General features: G+C 40.3%; 1 protein-coding gene across 6 annotated transcripts in view; it reads right to left on the bottom strand.

The window, feature by feature from the left end:
• Positions 1 to 19,873, bottom strand: part of LOC101347558 (zinc transporter 6) — a 213,198-nt gene that overhangs the window by 152,195 nt on the left and 41,130 nt on the right. For 2 of the 6 annotated variants that reach the window (XM_023736261.1, XM_023736257.1), the window contains exon 3: positions 1,945 to 2,005. The exons of the other annotated variants lie outside the window; for them this stretch is intronic. In XM_023736261.1, the coding sequence (XP_023592029.1) occupies positions 1,945 to 2,005 (61 nt within the window). The remainder of the gene's footprint in view (positions 1 to 1,944; positions 2,006 to 19,873) is intronic. 6 annotated transcript variants of the gene reach the window in all.

The following is a 19,873-nucleotide window of genomic DNA, read 5'->3' on the forward strand; positions in this document are numbered from 1 at the left end:
GTAGGAATTCCAGGGTCTGAGCAGAGGCTGTGTTTTAGGATTTATGGCATGTCCTTGGTGATTCTGTTTCTGTAACTGACACCCTGAAACCCCACTCATGCTTTGATGTTATCGCCTGATAAATTAACATAACAATGATCTATATAACCTGCTCTCACTGTCCTTGCTTCAGAGCACCTTCTCAATTACCAATTCAAATCATATCTACTCACAATAAATATATCATGTTACACTAATCTTTGGAGATTATCTAAGCATTCAGGTTTTGGATAGTGGGAAGAGTTATAATTAATTTAATTTCTCCAGTATATCAAGGACTATTAAGCTTTCCTATTTCTTGTGTCATATTTAGTAATTTGTGTTTTTCAAGGAATTTGCCCTTTTCACTTAAGTTGTCAAATTTATTGACATAAAGTTGACCATAATACATTCCCCTATTATCATTTTAATGTCAGTGAGATCTGTAGTTATAGTCCTTTCATTACAATGTTGGCAACTTTTTCTCTCTATTGTCCTTTTCTTGATTAAACTAGCTAGAGGTTTATCAATCTTATTGATGTTTTTAAGAATGAGCTTTAGGTTTCACTGATTTTTCTCTACTGTTTATCTGTTTTTCATTTATTGTTTTTTACTATTTTATTACTTTGGGTTTATTTTGCTCTCTTTTTCTAGATTCTTAAGACAGGAGCTCAGACTATGGATTTCAGACCTGCTTTTCATTAAATGTTTCTATTAGAAATTTCCCTCTAAGCACTCCTTCACCTGCATCCCAAAAATTTTGATATGTTGTGTTTTCGTGATAATTCTGCTAAAGATACTTTCTAATTTCCTCTGTGATTTCACTTTGACCCATGGGTTGTATAGAAGTCACCTGTTTAACTTCAAGTTATTTAGCACTTTCTAGCTAATTTACTGTTGTCAATTTTTACTATCGTTCTTTTTGGTCATAGAAGATACACGACAAAACTTTGATCTTTTGTAATTTATTGAGACTTGCTTTACGACTCAGCATGACCTGTCTTAGAGAGCTTTCCATGTGCACTTGAAAAGAATAAAAGGTGTCAGGTGTTAATATTTTATGTCAATTAGGTTACAGTGGCTGGCAGTATCATTCAAATATTTTATATTCACACTGATTTTTGTCTAGTTATCAATTATTGGTGTCCAGTTATGATTTTGTATCTATTTTTCTCCCTTCATGTCTGTCAAATTTGCTTCATATACTTTGAAGCTCTACTATTATACACATACACATTTATAACTATTTTATCTTCTTGAAGTATTGATTCTTTCAGTGTTATGAAGTGTCTCTCTCTTAGGAATACTATTTAGTCTATTTTGTTGGATTTCAATACAGCCACTTAAGCTTTCTTATGCTGTTTGCGCATTATATATATATTTTTTAAATTTCTGATCTACTTGTATAAATCTATTTACATGTAAAGTACACCTGCTGTAAGTAGCCTATAGTAGGGTCTTGTCTTTAAGTTGGTTTGCCAAATTTGCTTTTTGATTGGAGATGTTTAGTCTATTTAAATTTTACAGAATGATTGATATGGGTTTATTTATGCTACTCTATTATTTATTTTCTTTTTCTCAACTTTTTTTATGTTTCTCCTTTCTTGCCCTCTTTTCTGTTAATCAAATAATTTTTAGTATTCCTAGCTATGTCTTTGCATTACTTTTTTTAGTGGTTGGTCTAAATATATATCTTTAGCTTATCCCAATCTTCTTAGAATATTACTTATGGTAAATATAAAAACCTTATTAGAATATATTTCTATATACCCCCTATCATAAGTGGTCTTTTATCATATACTACATCAACATATTACAAACCCATCAAGCACTATTATAATTTCTGCTTTAAACCATGGTATGGCTTTTACTGAAATTAAAAAAATAAGAAAAATATACAGAATATATATATATACACATATTTACCATTTCCAGTGCTTTTTATATCTTCTTGTAGATCCAACTTCCAATCTGGCATCATTTCAACCTGAAGAATTTCATTTAGTATTTATTGTAGTGCGAGTTTACTAGTCACAGTTTTCTGTCTTTTTACTAATCTGAAATGCTTTCTTTTACATTTTTGAAGAATAGTTTTGCCAAATACAGACTTCTTGGCTCACTTGCTTTTTCCTTCAAGCACTTTGAAAACATACTTGCAACGTCTTCTGGCTTCCATAGCTTCTGATGACAAGTGAGCTATTAATCTTGTATTAACAGCTGCTGACCTGTTTATATTGTGCCATTTTTCTCTAGCTGCTGCGAAGATGTTCTCTTTATATGCCTTTCAATCTTTAACTATGATGTGTCTATGAGTGGGTTTCTTTGTATTTTCCTGCTTGGACGTTACTGAGCTACTCGTATCTGTAATTTCACGTCTTCCACTAGATTTGGTAAGTGTTAGGCCATAATTCCTTCTAATATTTTCTTTGCTTCCTACTCTCTCCTATTATTGGATTCCAATTACAAGAATGTTAGAGTATTATTTGACACTGTCATATACAGAGCTCTGAGGCTCTATTAATTTTTTAAAATCATTTTTTACTGTGTTCTTTTAATTTAGTTACTTCTATTGATCTAGGTTCAAGGTCATTCAATCTTTTCCCATCTCCAATCTGCTGTTTAGTCTATCAGTAAATTTCTTTTTAAGCAACTGCAGTTTTCAAATCTAAATTTCCATTATTTTTACTGTTTAGCTCATATTATCGGTTAAGATCTTCTATTTGTTCATTAACTGATACAATATGTTAATTCTTTGAATATGTTTATAATAGCTGCTTTGAAGTTTTCTGCTATATCTAACATCTCAGAGTTGGTTTCTACGACCACCTTCTTCTTGCATGTGGGTCACACTTTCCCATTTGCTTTGCATGTGTAGTAATTTTGCATTGAAAATTGCACATTGTAGATACACTTCATAGTAATAAGTGGAGTTTGGCATGACTTGCTCCTAAGAGAGGTGAAGTTTAACAATTCCAAGTGAAACATTCCCGAAATTTCTAAACGTGTGTGACACCAATGAACTAGGCCTGAGTGAGGCAGCTCATTCACTAGAGCTCAATGAGTAGTAAATACCAACACCCTATAAACCAGCTGTGAACTCAATGTTGCGCTCCAACCAGGAAACAGATTTAAAGGACCGATTGATTACTGTGGATTTGAAATAACACAAAATTTGGATTATTTTTTAGAAAAAAAATCTTATGAGCTCCAGGAAGAGAAAAGTTTGGTTTTGTTTTTGTTTGTTTTGGATCACCCAGCATGTGGAAAAGAATCAAGATAACAACGGAAAGGAATACAAGTTCTTTAGGGCTGCAGAATTTTTACAGTTTATCCTTACAGGATTATTACAATCTCAAATTTGCTATCTGAGAGACTTAACTATTTAAGTATTAACTTGTACATTCTTACTTTTCTGTTTTTTCAAAATATTCCTTACAAGGGAGGCAAAGCCAACATGGTGCTAAAAACAGGAGCACCACGCCATTCCTTTACAGCAAAGACCTGAAAAACTAAAACAGAGACAAACACCAATCCTGGAACCCTAAGCATCAAACGAAGGGATACAGAACTCAACCAACCACCGAATGGAGTAAGAAACTGACAGAGAACAGAGAACGAAGAGAGCTATGGAGTGGAGGTCCCCTATCAGTTTACACTGCACGGATTCACCATCTTGGACCCCTCAGCCACGCCAAAAATGGCAAAGAATACAGGAACGCAGTTTCACGGAGCTCCCAGCAGGAGATAGAGCACCCAGTAACCAGCAATACACACTTTCACACCCCTCACCCTTCTTCCCCCTGCTCAGCCTCTGCGGCTTTCCAACTGGCTGCAACTGCTTGGCTGGCGAGATGCCAGTTCCTTGCTGCTTGGATTTACCCCAGCCACACCAGCCAGCTCCTTCACTACCATTTTTTTGTTGCTATTGTTACTTTTCTCATTTCCTTCCTTTCCTTTCTCTTGAACACTTGGCTCCGTGTGCCACCTCCACTCCTTCTTGACAGGCTGTGCAGCACTGCTTGGCTGGGAAGCCACTTCCCTAGTCTGCACCACCACACCAGTGGGCTCCCTGGGTTATTTTTTTCTTTTGTGTTTTTCTTCATTTCTTGGTTCCTTGTCTCTACCTTCCTTCTTTTCCCTTCTCCAAAAAACATGGCACTGTGTGCCATCTCCACTCCTAGATGGACTGTGCAGGACCACTCAGCTGGAGAGCCCCTTCCTTGGTCCACACCAACAAGCCAGAGTGCTCCCTCGTGGCTTTTCCCTTCTTTTTTCTTTGCTCGGTATCTTGTCTTTCTCTACCGTCTTCCTTTCTTTTCTCCTGAACATCTGGCGCTGTTTATCATCTCTGCTCCTTCTAGACGGGATGTGAAGTGCTGCTCAGCTAGGGAGCCCCATACCCAGTCCATGCTGCCAAGCCAGTGAGCTCCCTTGGGGCTTTTTCCTTCTCCCTCTTTTTTCTCGATTTCTTGTCTCTCTCTACCATCCTTCCTTTCTTTTCTCCTGAACATATGGTACTGTGTGCCTTCTCTGCTCCTTCCAGATAGGCTGTGCAGCGCTGCTCGGTTAGGGAGCCCCTTCCCTGGTCCATGCCAGTGGGCTCCCTCGGAGCATTTTTTTCTCTTTTCTTTTCTTGGTTTCTTGTCTCTCTCTACCTTCCTTCTTTACCCTTCCCCTGAACAAGTGGTGCCATGTACCATCTCTGCTCCTTCTTGACATGCAGTGTCCCTCGGCTGGGGACCTGCTTCCAGTGTTCCCTTGGGGCATTTTTTTTTTTTTCTTTCTTCTTGGTATCTTGTCTCTACTTTCCTTCCTCCCAACCACCTAATATCTTTTTTTTTTTCTTTTGGTTTTTTGTCTCTCTCTACCTTCCTTTCCTTTCTCCTGGCCACATGGCCGCATGTGCCTTTTCTTTTTTTTAATCCAGTTTCTCCTCTCTGTCTCCCTTCCTTCCTTTCTCTCACCAACCTAGCTTACTGGGCTGAGGGCTGTGGGGACCATGATTGCATCTAGCTCAATTGGCATAACGTAGTTTATAAACAAAATGTTCTACATTCTACTTTGGTGAGCAGCGTCTGGGGTCTTAAAAGTTTGCGAGTGACCATCTAAGATACTCCACTGGTCGCACTCTATCTGGAGCAAGGGAGAATGAAGAAAACCAAAGATATAAGGGAAAGGTTAGTCCAAAGGACTAATGACAACAACTACCATGGCCTCCACCAGAATGAGTCAAACACAACTAGATGGTGCTTGGCTACCACCTCCGACTGCTCTGATTGGGATCACAATAGAGTCCCAGACAGAGCTGAAGGAAAATGTAGAACAAAATTCTAACTCACAAAAAAAAGACCAAACATACTATTACCAGTCTGACAAAGACTAGAGAAACCCCGAGAGTATGGTCTCTGGATACCCTTTTAGTTCAGTAATGAAGTCACTCCTGAGGTTCACCCTTTAACCAAGGATTAGACAGGTCCATACAATAAAACGAAACTAAACGGGCACACCGGTCCAGGGGCAAGGGTGAGAAGGCAGGAGGGGAAAGGAAAGCCGATGATGAGGAACTCAAGGTCGAGAGGGGGAAAGTATTGACATGTCATGGGGGTGGTAACTAATGTCACAAAACAGTACGGATACTAATTGTTTAATGACAAGGTGGTTTGTTCTGTAAAGCTTCATCTAAAGTACAATAAAAAGAAAAAAATTACCAGGAAAAAAAACTATTCCTTAGGAAAATGTCAGCCTTTCACAGCCATGGTAAGAGAAGCAGGCAAATACTTACATTTATGCTTGAACTGGCATTTAAAATCAAGCATATGAAGAGAGAGGAAAAGGAATTTACTCACTGAGATGAAGGTTTGTTCTGGACGACTAAATCAAAGTGAGAACTACTCAAGGGAGATTTTTCAGATCAAGGAACATGCTTGTCTCCTCAGAGTACTGGTTTGACAAGGATAGGCAATTTAAATATTGGCTATGTAACATGGGGGGAGACAAAGGCATGAAGTCGCTGGCTTACATGCTTTCGAGAGTATGCGAACATTAAATGAGGAGGACAAGGAAGGATCCCCACTGAATAGATTCCTCTCTTTCTGATGGGTCTGGGGAAGACAGGGTGGGGGAAAGATGCCGATAAGATTATATGATTCAGTTGTGAGTGCTGACTGTAAACAGGATTAATTGTTATTATAAAAACTGTAACTGTAGAAGCTGTTAAGTGTGGAAGCATGGACTAAGAACTGGAGTACAGTGGCTGAACCTAAAATCTCTTAAAACTTTTGCTATGCTGGACTTACGGCAACATGGCACTCTAGGCAAAAGCACCACGCCGTCCCTCCACAGCAAAGATCTGAAAAACTAAGCCAGAGAAAACAATCCTGAAATCCTAAACATCAAAAGAAGAGATAAAGAACTCAGCCAAGCACCAAATAAGAAACTGACAAAAAACAGAGAGCCAGGAAACATACATGGAGAGATCCCCTATCAGCTAAAGCAGCATGGATCCGCCATCTTGGACTCCTATCAGAGACCAGCAAATAGGGAATATGAGAAAGCTGCTTCACGGAGCTTCCAGCAGGAGACAGAATAAATGGTAACTGGTGATATATGCTTTCCCACCCTTCTTCACCCCTGCTTGGGCTCCTCTGCTTCCGGCGGCCACAATCTCTTCGCCGGGAAGTACTGGCTGCTTGGATTCCAACCGCCTGCACGGACCAACTTCCTGAGTGCCATTTACTGGCTGCTGGGTTTGCTTTTTTCTGCTTTTTTTGATTTCTTCCTTACTTCTCACCACCTCCCCCTCCGTTTACTCAAATACCTGGCTCTGTGCGCCATCTTTGCTTCTTCCTGAGAGGCTGTGGAGCGCCGTTCGAGTGTGGAACTGCTTCACGGTCTGTGCTGCCATGCTGGTGGGATCCCGGGGCTTTTTTGTTTGTTTTCTTTTTCTTTTCTCGAGTTGGGAGCCCATTCTGGCCGGGCAGTGCTGTGCGGCTTGGGACCTACCCCCTCAGCTTGCACAGACGCGCAGAGGGATCCCTGAGGGCATTTGTTTTTTCGTGGTTTTTTATTTTTCCTGTTTTCTTGGGGGTTTCTCTTATCCCTTTTTTTAAAATTTGTTTTGTTTTCTTTTCCCTTTTTTGCCTTTTTGTCTTTCTTCATTACTCAGTTCTTGTCTCTCTATACCTTCCTTCTCCTCCTGTTGCCTGAATATCTTGTGCTGAACACCTCTATGCCTCCTAGCAACGCTATACTTCAACACCTGGGAACAACTTCCCCAGACCGTCTAGCTGCACCAGTGGGATCCCTGGGAGCTTTGCTGTTCTTTTTATTTTTTTGTAATTTTGATTAATTCTTTTGTTTTTTTTTTCCTCTTCCTTTGTTTTTCTCCATTTCATAGTCTCTCATCTCTCCACTCCAATGGCAAGCTCCCCTAGCTCTCTTTTTTGTTTATATGTTTTTGGCTCCAGTTCCTCTCTCTTCTCTCCCATACCCATCTTACCTCCACACATCACAATCTCCCTCCTCCATCCTGCCTACCTCCACCGTGCGCTTCACATCACACCACCAAGCAGCACAGGCACGGCCTACTGGAATCTGCCCTCCACTGATTACTGACCTGCCCTGATGGCTGTAGTAACTGCCACAAACAACCCATCCCAGCAGCTCCTCTTCGGCTAGACCTACCCTGCTGTACCTTATCTGAGCAACTGACCTTGCCGATTGGAGAAGGAGGCGAAAAGCATCATGCTCACAGATTAGCAAACAACAAAGAACACGCAGCCCGCCTGCTAAGACATAACCAAATAAAAAAAAAAGGACGAAACAAATCTACAATCAATAAATGAGACAAATAACTACTGAATGCCCTGAAGACAGCAAATGATATCAAAACATTTACAAAAACAGAACAAAATGGCACCAGTAGGCATACAAAAATGTCACCAGATGACATTCCAGTAGGAAAAAAGGCACTAGAACTACCTGATGGGGAATTCAAATGTCTAATACTCAGAATTATCCAGAGGCATGATCAACATGGCAGAGTAGTTAGACACTTCCTATATCCCTCTTACTACAAAGACCTGGAAAACAAATGATTTAATTTTATGTGAATATCTGGGAGCCCTGAACAAGGCAAGGTAAAGAAATGCATTTGAGTGATACGGGAGAGGGAGACCGGTTGGAAGAGGTGAGGAGGGCCAGAGCCCTGGCGGCGAAACTGCAGCGCCGCAGCCACGCCAGTCTGTGGTGAAGCACGCAAACAGCTGTGCTATGTGCGTGCTCGGGAGCAGTTTCCACATTGAGAGAGACCCGGCAGCAGAGATTCTGCTTGGACACTCCAAACCAGTGAAGAGCAGATCCCAAGAGGCTCAGGTAAGTACATGCGTGCACCCTTTCGTGGGGATTAAAAACAAAAACAAAAACAAACGCCCTTTTGGGAAAAACCTCTCACCCTTTTACCTTTTACCTCCTCCCTCCGCGCTCTGTACTGGGAGCCCGCTGGGCCGGAAGTAGATCCCAAAAGGCGTCCTGATCCATTCTCCTGGCCTTGAAGAGGGCACAAATAACCTGCTGGCTCCCCTAGGCCAGGAACACAGGGTCAGCACAGCTCCTTTACTGAGCACAGGTAACAGAGGTCTGCAGACTCTGAGTGCCTTACACCCCTATATAGACTTGTGGGGACCCATCTCAACACCATTAGTCCTCACTGCCACAGTACAACAGGGCAAACATATGAAGTTTAACTTCAACTGTTTCAGCTGTGAACTGGCAGATTTGTGACCCTCAAAACAGCCCTGCCCCTTAAGTAGGCACTTTCAGCGAACTGCAGCAGGGGCTTGAGGACTGGTGGTAGTACCTAAAACTCCTAGTCACCTGCTACAGGAGTTCAATAAAAAGTGGTGCCCTCGAGTCTTCACAGCCAACACAGTGGGGTTCTCATAGTCCGGATGCAAAACTCACCTACCTACTCACCCTAGAGAATAGGAACACGCTTCCCTTTCAGACTCTCAGGGGCAGTTGTCAGCCCCCTGCCCAGCTCAGTGTGTGATCCCCTACCACAGCCAGAGTCCAGTGCCTGCACCAATCACCCATGCCTCTCTAGGACTGGGGGTGAGAGCCTGCATCACACACTTGGTGACTGAATGCCTGAACACCCGAGCTGAACCCACATAGGAAAATTTAACAGACTCCTGTGTGCACATACTTAGTTACAGAATGAACTACCTGGTGACAGGATGTTAGAGATCCAAAGGTGTCAAAAATAAAACTAGTGCACACGAGCAGCCTATTTGGGCATATCAAAACAAAACAAGAAGCTAGGTCTCACTAAGCAAATAGAAAATAAAATTATAATAAATTACTGATGACTCAGAAACAACAGTCAATATCAAGTCACGTAAAGAGGCAGACCATGATGGCTTCAGCAAGCTCCCAAAATAAAGGATCAATAAATTCTCTGGAGGAAGAGAACTTCTTGGAATTACCAGAGGCAGAATACAAAAGATTGATATACAGAACTATTCTAGAAATAAGAAAGGAAATTCGACAGAATGCAGAAACTGTCAGGGAACATACAGACACAGTAGGAGCGGAACTTAAAAAAGTTATTCAAGAACAAATGACAACTTTAATAGGCTGCAAGAATCCATAGAAAGACAGAAATCAGAAATCCAGAAGATTAACAATAAAACTTCAGAATTAGTAACAACTCAACAGAAAGGCATAGGTGCAGAACTGAGGCAGTACAAGTTAGAATTAGTGAAATTGAAGATACAGCTCTTGACACCAACTTATTTGAGGAAAAATCAGATAAAAGACTTAAAAAGAATGAAGAAACTCTTAAGAGTCACGTGGGACTCTATCGAGAGAAATAACCTACGAGAGATTAGAGTACTAGAACAGACGGGGGATAACAGAAAATACAGAGAAGATTGTTGAAGATCTGTTGACAGAAAACTTCCCTGATATCATGAAAGATGAGAAGGTATCTATCCAAGATGCTCATTGAACCCCGCATAAGGTAGATCCCAAAAGAAAGTCACCAAGATATATTATAACCAAACTTACCAAAACCAAAAATAAAGAAAGAATTTTAAGAGCAGCTAAGGATAAAAGAAAGGTCATCTACAAAGGAGAGTCAATTAGAATAAGCTCGGACTACTCAGCAGAAACCATGCAGGCTAGAAAGCAATGGGATGACATATTTAAAGCCTTGAAGGAAAATAACTGTCAGCCAAGAATTACATATCCAGCAAAACTCTCTCAAATATGATGGCCAAATTAAGGCATTTCGAGATAAACAGAAGTTCAAGGAATTTGCAAAAACCAAACCAAAATTACAAGAAATACTAGGGGGAGCCCTACGGTAAGATAACCAATAACACCAGCTAACAATGCAAGACTGGGACACAGGACAGAACAACCAGATATTAACTCAGATATGGAAATCGAAAATACATCAAAGCTAAAACGTTGAAAATAGGGAAACAGGTATCAGTCTGTAAAAAAGGATAATATTAAAACAAAAAAGGGGAAACTTAAAAAATGGAGACATTGATTTTCTATATGGAGGAGAAATTAAGGTGATATGAAGTGATAACACACTGCTATAAACTTAGAAAAATAGGGGTAAGTATTAAGGTAACCACGAAGGAATCAAACAATCCTACAAATCAAAATAAAAAAGCAGAAAAACATAAAGACCCAGCAAACACAAAATCTACAACAAAGAAGAAAATGAAAAAAAAAAAAAGTAAAGAAAAACGACTCAGCACTGAAAATTGAGGAGAACAAAGAAACTGTAAACAACACATAAAAACAGATATCAGGATAACAGCACTGAACTCATAACTATCAATAATTGTGCTGAATGTAAACGGACTTAATGCACCAGTAAAGAGACGGAGAGTGGCAGATTGGATAAAAAAGCATGATCCATCTATATGCTGCCTATAAGGGACGCACCTTAGACTTAAAGACACAAACAGGCTGAAACTCAAAGGATGGAAAAAAATATAGCAAGCAAACAATGCTCAAAAAAGAGCAGGAGTGGCAATATTAATCTCTAACAAAATAAACTTTAAAGTAAAATCCACCACAAAGGATAAGGAAGGGCACTATATAATGATTAAAGAGTAAATACACCAAGAGGACATAACTGTAATAAATATTTACGCACCCAAAGACAGGAATCCAAAATACATAAAACAAACTCTAACAGCTCTGAAGAGAGATAGCTCCACAATAGTAGTAGGAGACTTCAACACACCACTTTCGGTGAAGGACAGAACATCCAGAAAGAAGCTCAATAAAGACACGGAAGAGCTAAATGATACCATCAACCAACTTGATGTCATAGACATATACCGAACACTGCACCCAACAGCACCCGAGTATACTTTCTTTTCCAATGCATATGGAACATTCTCCAGAATAGACCACATATTAGGCCATAAAGTAAGCCTTAACAAAGCCAAAACACTGAAATATTACGAAGCATCTTTTCTGACCATAAAGCCATAAAACTGGAAATCAACAACACAAAAATCAAGCAAAAAAAATCAAACACATGGAAACAGAGCAACACCTTGCTCAAGAACTACTGGGATACAGAAGAAATTAAGGATTGAACAAAGAAATTCATAGACTCAAACGAGAATGAAAACACATCGTCCCACAACCTTCGGAATACTGCAAAAGCAGTGCTCAGAGGTGAGTTTACCGCAATAAATGCACACATCCAAAAAAAAGAAAGGCTCATAATCAAAGCATTAACCCTACAACTGGAACAAGCAGAAAGAGAGCAGCAAAAGAAGCCCACAGGTGCCAGAACGAAGGAAATAATAAGAATTAGAGCAAAATTGAATGAAATAGAGAATAGAAAAACAACTGAAAGGGTTAACAAGTCCAAAACCTGGTTCTTTGAAAACATCAACAAAATTGATAAACCACTGGCCAAACTAACAAAAGAAAAACTGGAGAGGAAGCAGATAACCCGTAGTAAGAAATGAGATGGGTGATATCACAACAGACCCAACTGAAATTACAAGAATCAGAACAGATTACCATAAAAAACTGTACTCTGGCAAATTTGAAAGCCTAGAGGAAATGGACAAATTTCTAGAAACTCACTACCTACATAATTAACACAAAGATAAAACAACTAAATAAACCCATTAGAAAAGAAGAGATTGAAAAGGTTATTAAAAAACTGCCAACAAAAAAAAAGCCCTGCACTGGATGGCTTCACTGGAGAATTCTACCAAACTTTCAGAGAAGAGATAATACCACTTCTACTAAAGGCATTTCAGAGCGTAGAAAAGGATGGAATACTCCCAAACTCATTCTATGAAGCCAGCATAACCCTGATACCAAAACCAGGTAAAGACACCACAGAAAAGAAAATTACAGACCAATATCCCTCATGAACATTGATGCAAAAATCCTCAACAAAATTTTAGCCAATAGAATTCAGAAACATATCAAAAAAATAATTCACCATGACCAAGTGGGATTTATACCAGGTATGCAGGGATGGTTCAACATTAGGAAAACAATCAACGAAATCCATCACATAAACAAAACAAAACACAAGAACCACATGATCTTATCAATCAATGCAGAAATGCATTTGACAAACTCCAACACCCATTCATGATAAAAACTCTCAACAAAATAGAAATAGAAGGGAAATTCCTCAACATAATTAAGGGCAATTATACAAAACCAACAGCCAACATCATCCTAAATGGAGAGACTTTGAAAGCATTCCCCTTAAGAATGGGAACCAGACAAGGATGCCCTCTATCACCACTATTATTCAACACTGTGCTGGAGGTCCTAGCCAGAGCAGTTAGGCTAAAAAATAAAGAGCATCCAAATAGGTAGGGAAGAAGTCAAAGCATCTCTATTTACAGATGCTATGACCTTATACACAGAAACCCCAAGGAATCCACAAGAAAACTACTGGAACTAATAGAAGATTTCAGCAAAGTTTCAGGATATGAGAAAAACATACAAAAATCAATTGGATTCCTTTACACTAACAAGGAGAACCTTGAAGAGGAAATCACCAAATCAATACCATTTGCAATAGCCTCCAAGAAAATAAAATACTTTGGAATAAACCTAAACAGAGATGTAAAAGATCTTTACAGAGAAAACTACAAGACAATACTGCAAGAAACTAAAAGAGACCTGAGTAAGTGGAAAAACATACCTTACTCATGGATAGACAGACTCAACATAGTGAAAATGTCAATTCTACCCAAAGCAATCTACAGATACAATGCAATCCCAATCCAAATTCCAGCAGCATTTTTTAATGAGATGGAGAAACAAATCACCAACTTCATATGGACAGAGAAAAGGCCCCGAATAAATAAAGCATAACTCAAGAAGAAGAACGAAGTGGGAGGCCTTACACTACCTGATTTTAGGACCTATTATACTGCCACGGTAGTCAAGACAGCCTGGTACTGGTACAACAACAGATACATAGACCAATGGAACAGAGTTGAGAACACAGATACAAGCTCATAGACCTATGAGCAGCTAATATTTGACAAAGGCCCAAAGTCCATTAATTGGGGAAAAGACAGTCTCTTTAACAAATGGTGCTGGCATAACTGGATATCTATATGCAAAAAACTGAAACAACACCCATATCTCACAACATGTACAAAAACTAACTCAAAAAGGATCAAAGACTTAAATATAAAATCAAAAACGATAAAGATCATGGAAGAAAAAATAGGGACAACACTAGGAGCCCTAATACATGGCAAAAACACAGTAAGAACCATAAGCAACAATGACAAGACACCAGAAGAAAGACTAGATAAATGGGAGGTCTTAAAAATCAAACACTTATGCTAATCAAAAGACTTCACCAATAGAGTAAAACGACAACCTACAGACCGGGAAAAAAAATTTGGCTATGATAAATCCAATCAGTGTTTAATCTCTAAAATCTACAAGATACTGCAAAACCTCAGCAGCAAAAAGACAGATAACCCAATTAAAACTTGGGCAAAGGATATGAACAGGCACTTCACCAAAGAAGACATTCAGGTGGCTAACAGACACGTGAAGAATTGCTCATGATCATTAGCCATTAGAGAAATGCAGATCAAAACTACAATGAGATATCCTCTTACCCCAACAAGGCTAGCGTTAATGCAAAGAACACAAGATAATAAATGCCAGAGAGGTTGTGGAGAGACTGGAACACTTACACAATGTTGGTGGGAATGTAAAATGGTACAAACACTTTGGAAAGCGATTTGGCGCTTCCTTAAAAAGCTAGAAATAGAAGTACCATACAATCCATCTATCCCGCTCCCTGGAATATATCCTAGAGAAACACAACAGCCATCATACGAATAGATATATGAACACCCATGTTCATCGCAGCACTGTTCACAACAGTGAAAAGACGGAAGCAACCTAAGTGCCCATCAATGGACGAATGGATAAACAAACTACGGTATATCCACACAATGGAATATTACTCAATGATAAAAAACAATGACGAAGCTGTGAAACGTCGTATAACCTGGTGGAAGCGAAAACTTATTACGCTGAGTGAATTTACTCAGTCACAGAAGGACAAATACTGTATAAGACCACTATTATAAGAACTCAAGAAAAAGTTTAAACACAGAAGAAAACATTCTTTGATGGTTACGAGGATGGGGAGGGAGAGTGAGGATTATTTACTAACTAGATAGTAGTTAACAATCATCTTAGAGGAAGGGAAGGACAGCACACACTACAGAGAAAGTCAGCATAACTGGACTAAACCAAAGCTAAGAAGTTTCCTGAAAACAAATACTTTGAGAGACAAGAGTGGCAGGGGTAGGGGTCTGGGGACCATGCTTTCAGGGGACATCTAGGTCAAATGACGTAACAAAGCTTATTAAGACAATGTTCTGCATCCTTCTTTGGTGAGTGGCGCTGGGGTCTTCAAAGCTTGCAAGCAGCCATCTAACATGCATCAATTGGTCCCAACCACCTCGAGTAAAGGAGAATGAAGAACACCAAAGACACAAGGAAAATATTAGCCCAAGAGCCAGAAAGGGCCACATAAACCAGAGACTTCATCAGCCTGAGACCACAAGAGCTAGATGGTGCCCAGCTACCACCAATGACCACCCTGACAGGGAACACAACAGGGAATCCCGGATGGGGCAGGAGAAAGGTGGGGTGCTGTTGCAGAATGGGGTGAGTTGTTGGGGTCTCACAACAATGCATGTAAAAAAACAAAATTCTGTATGGGAGACCAACTTGAAATGTAAACTTTATTTAATTACAACAATTAAAAAAAAAATTATCCAAGAGTTGAAGCAAAAAGCAGACACAAATGAGGAAAAAACAGACAAATTCATAGAAAATACAGACAAAAAAAATGGAAGAATTCAGGAAAATACTGCAGGAACAAAATGCCAAACTAAATTCAGAATTAGAAGTTGTACAGAAACAACTAGAAACCCAAAAGATAAACAATAAGATTTCAGAAATGGACAGTGTCATAGAAGGGCTGAGGAGCAGATCTGAAATGGTGGAAGACAGGATCAGTGGAATTGAACAAACACTTGGATACAACTCTGTTTGAGGAAAACTCAGAAAAAAGAACAAAGAAAAATGAAGAGACACTGAGAATTATGTGGGACACAATCAAAAGGAAAAATCTGTGAGTGATCGGAGTTCCAGAACAGGGGAAGAAAACATAAAACACAGAGAGGATCACTGAAGAACTGCTGACAGAAAACTTCGCCAATATCATGAAAGATGGAAAGCTAGCCATCCAAACAGCTCATCAAACCCCATATAGGATAGATCTGAAAAGAAAATAACCAAGGCATATCATAATCAAACTCGCCAAAACCAAAGACAAACAAAGAATCCTGAGAGCAGCTCGTGAAAAACAAGAAGTCATATAGACAGAGAAACAGTAAGAGTAAGCTCAGATTATTCAGCAGAAACCATGCAGGGAACAAAGCAATGGGATGACATATATAAAACCTTGAAAGAAAAAAATTGCCAGCCAAGAACAACATAACCTGCAAAACTCTCGTTCAAATATGATGGTGAAATTAGGACATTTCCAGATAAACAGAAATTAAGGGAGTATGTAAAATCCAAGCCAAACTTACAAGAATTATTAAGGGGAGTCCTTCAATATGAGAACAAACAACTTCGGCTCACAGGCTGAATCTAGGACGCAGGATCTTACTAGCCAGATAGCAATCTAGGAAATGAACTCTCAAGGACTATCCAAAACCAAAAGAAATACAACAGCGAATACAACAGTTAATCTGTAAATGACAACAACATCAGAACAATAAAAGAATAAACAGTGCAGGTATAGAACCTTCTAATGGAGAGGAAGGCAAGGCGATACCAAGTAATAATAGACTACTTCAAACTTAGAAAGATAAAGGGTAAATTGCACAGTAATCACAAAGAAAACAAACATAAAAATACAGAGAAAAAACAAAGTCTCAGTAAAAACAAAAGCTAGAAAAACAAAAGATATGAAAAAAAATCCACAAACAAAAGGAATTCAGCACAGGAGAGTAAGAACAAAGAAAACAGCACCACAAAAAAAAAGCACTACAAAATGACAGCAATAAACTCACATCTATCAATAATTACACTAAATGTACAAATGATCCTAATAAAAACTGGGCAAAGGAAATGAACACTTTACCAAAGAAGACATTCAAACGGCCAACAGACACATGAGGAAATGCTCACAATCACTAGCCATTAGCGAAATGCAAATTAAAACCACAATGAGATACCATCTCACCCTGGCACTACTGGCATGAATCAAAAACATCAGATATAACAAATGTTTGAGAGGCTGCGGGGAGATCAGAACTCTTATGCACTGCCGGTGTCAATGCAAAATGATACAACCATTTTGCAAAATGATATGGCACTTCCTTACAAAGCTAGAAATAGAAATACCACACGATTCAGCAATCCCACTCCTAGGAATATATCCTAGAGAAATAAGAGTCGTCACTCGAATAGACATATGCATACCCATGTTCACGGCAGCATTGTTCACAATAGCAAAAACATGGATACAACCTAGATGCCCATCAACAGATGAATGGATAAACAAACTATGGTACATACACACAATGGAGTACTACACAATGATAAAGAACAATGATGAATCTGTGAAGCATCTTATAACATGGATGAAACTGGAGGACATTATGCGGAGTGAACTAAGTCAATCACAAAAGGACAAATACTGTAGGAGACTTCTATTGTAAAAACTCATGAAAAAGTTTACACACAAAAACCAACAATCTTTGTTGGTTATGAGGGATGGGAAGGGTGGGGAGGAATACTAAATAGGCAGTAGATAAGCTGTATCTTTGCTGAAGGGAGACAGTACACAATACTGGGGAAACCAGCACAACCTGTACAAGGAAAGGTCATGGAAGCGTCACAGACACTTCCAAATTCTCTGAGGGACTGAATTGCTGGGCGGAGGGCTGTGGGGACCATGGTCTCGGGGAACATCTAGCTCAATTGGCATAACACAGTTTATAAAGAGAATGTTCTACATTCTACCTTGGTGAGTAGCATCTGGGGTCTTAAAAGCCTGTGAGCAGCCATCTAAGATACTCCACTGGTCTCACCCCTTCGGGAGCAAGGGAGAATGAAGAGAACAAGATACAAGGAAAAGATCAGTCAAAAGGACTAACGGACCACAGCTATCAAGGTCTCCACCAGACTGAATCCAGTACAGATAGATGGTGCCCGTCTACCAACACTGACTGCTGTGACCGGGATCACAACAGAGGGTTCTGGACAGAGCTGAAGAAGGATGCAGAACAAAATTCTAACACAAAAAAAAAGACCAAATTTATTGGCCTGAAAAGTGTCTAGAGAAACACCGAGAGTATGGCCCCCAGACACCCTTTTAGCTCAGTGGTGAAGTCATTTCCGAGGTTCACTGTTCAGCTGGGGATTGGACAGCCCCGTAAACAAAATGGGACTAATGAGGCACAGCAGTCCAGGGACAAGGACTAGATGGCAGAAGGGGACAGGAATGCTTGTGATAGGGACCCTAAGTTTGAGTAAGGACAGTGTTGACATGTAGTGGGGTTGTTAACCATTGTCATAGGGCAACATGTGTACTAACTGTTTAATGAGAAACTATTTTGTTCTGTAAACCTTCATCTAAAGTGAGAAGAGCAGCACAACCGGAACAACGTAATTGATGTCACTGCACTGTGCTTGTAGAAATTTTTGCCATGGTGTATCATTGGCTATGAATATTTTCACCAAAAAAAAGGTCGAGAAGGGAGAGGGTTGACATGTCATGGGGTTGTTAACCAATGTCATAAAACAACATGCGTACGGACTGTTTAATGGGAAACTATCTGTTCTGTAAAACTTCACCTAAAGTACAATAAAAAAAGAAAAGAAAAAGTTTTGCTATGCTGATACGTCATAACGTTTAGAGCAAGGGAATAATCTTCCCTCAGTTAAATTTTATCAGACACCAGAAAAAGTGAAACCAAGATGACTTTTGGAGAACCTGAGCAGATTGGATGGATACCCGCAGCAGAGCTGAATGGCTGGTACCTAAGTAACCTCATCCTGAGGACCCTCTGCGCTACTGAAAGACTAATTATTAATGACTGTTTTGGGCTCGTAAAATGAATGGGAGGGGAAAGTTATCCTCCGAATATTAAAAAACTATGGCTAGAAAAGCCAGGCGGTGGCCTGCAGTTTGATGGGTCACTTTTATATGGCCTTTCTCACCACAGTCTTGTAAATCTCACCAAATGACTATGTGGGACTATGCAAATAAGATGCTTGTGACCCATCAAGGGGATTGGACAGCTTGCTAATAATGCAAATAAGGCACAAAGTCCCCTTACGGGGGGGGGGATCATTCAAATAAGGGGTATGGAACCCTAAATAAGAGAATTGGTCAGTTTTGTCATCCTGTTAGGCTTAAAATGAGCCATCCCAGAGGCAGGAAGAGGGGGACCTCACGACCACCAAAAAGAAGAGCCAAGAATGGAGCGTGTCCTTTGGACCCAGGATTCCTGCGCTGAGAACCTTCTAGATCCAGGAGACAGCTGTAACACCAGAGGCAGTGCAAGATGGCAAGCAGCAGCATCAAGCACGGCAGATAACCAGCAACAGCAGAACAAGGAGACAGGCAAGAGATGGCGCAGTGGGCTTCCTGGCCCACAGAGCAAGAGAGCCGAGTGCCTTTGGGCACGAGGCTTGCTGGTGGAGTAGGGTTCCTCCTTGGCGGAGCTTGGCTCACTGACCCACAGAGCAAGAGAGCTGAGCGCCTTTGGGCAGGAGGCTTGCTGGTGGACTGGGGTGCCTCCAGGCACTTGTTAGCAGGGCTAGGCTTGCTGATCCACAGAGCTAGACAGCTGAGCGCCTTCAGGCTGAGGCTTACTGAAAGAGCAGGGTGCCTCTGGGCACTTATCAGTGGAGCTAAAGAGCTTTCTAACAGTTGCCCAAGCAGGGCAGAGACCAAGCTGAGGGCTAGGGAGAGGCCTGCCTGTGGGCATGGCCAAGAAGCTGTCCTGACCAAAGAACTATATCCTGAGTTGTTCCTGGTCTTGAATTGTAACCTGGTACCTCCCTAATAAGCCCCATAATCATGAATATTGTTTGGGAGTTCTATGTGGCCACTGCAACGAATTATCAAATCCAGCAGAGGAGTAGAGAGTGGAATGGGAGGGACAGCTGGTGTAGGAACTGGTAAAATGGTTGGAGAGAGGAGGCATGTCTGACCTCCGCTTCAAAGCAATCAGCCTCTGGCTGCTGATGCCGACCTTAATTCTCCTCTTTC

This window comes from Trichechus manatus, unplaced genomic scaffold, assembly GCF_000243295.1.
Source record: "Trichechus manatus latirostris isolate Lorelei unplaced genomic scaffold, TriManLat1.0 scaffold00005, whole genome shotgun sequence".
Lineage (NCBI taxonomy): Eukaryota > Metazoa > Chordata > Mammalia > Sirenia > Trichechidae > Trichechus > Trichechus manatus.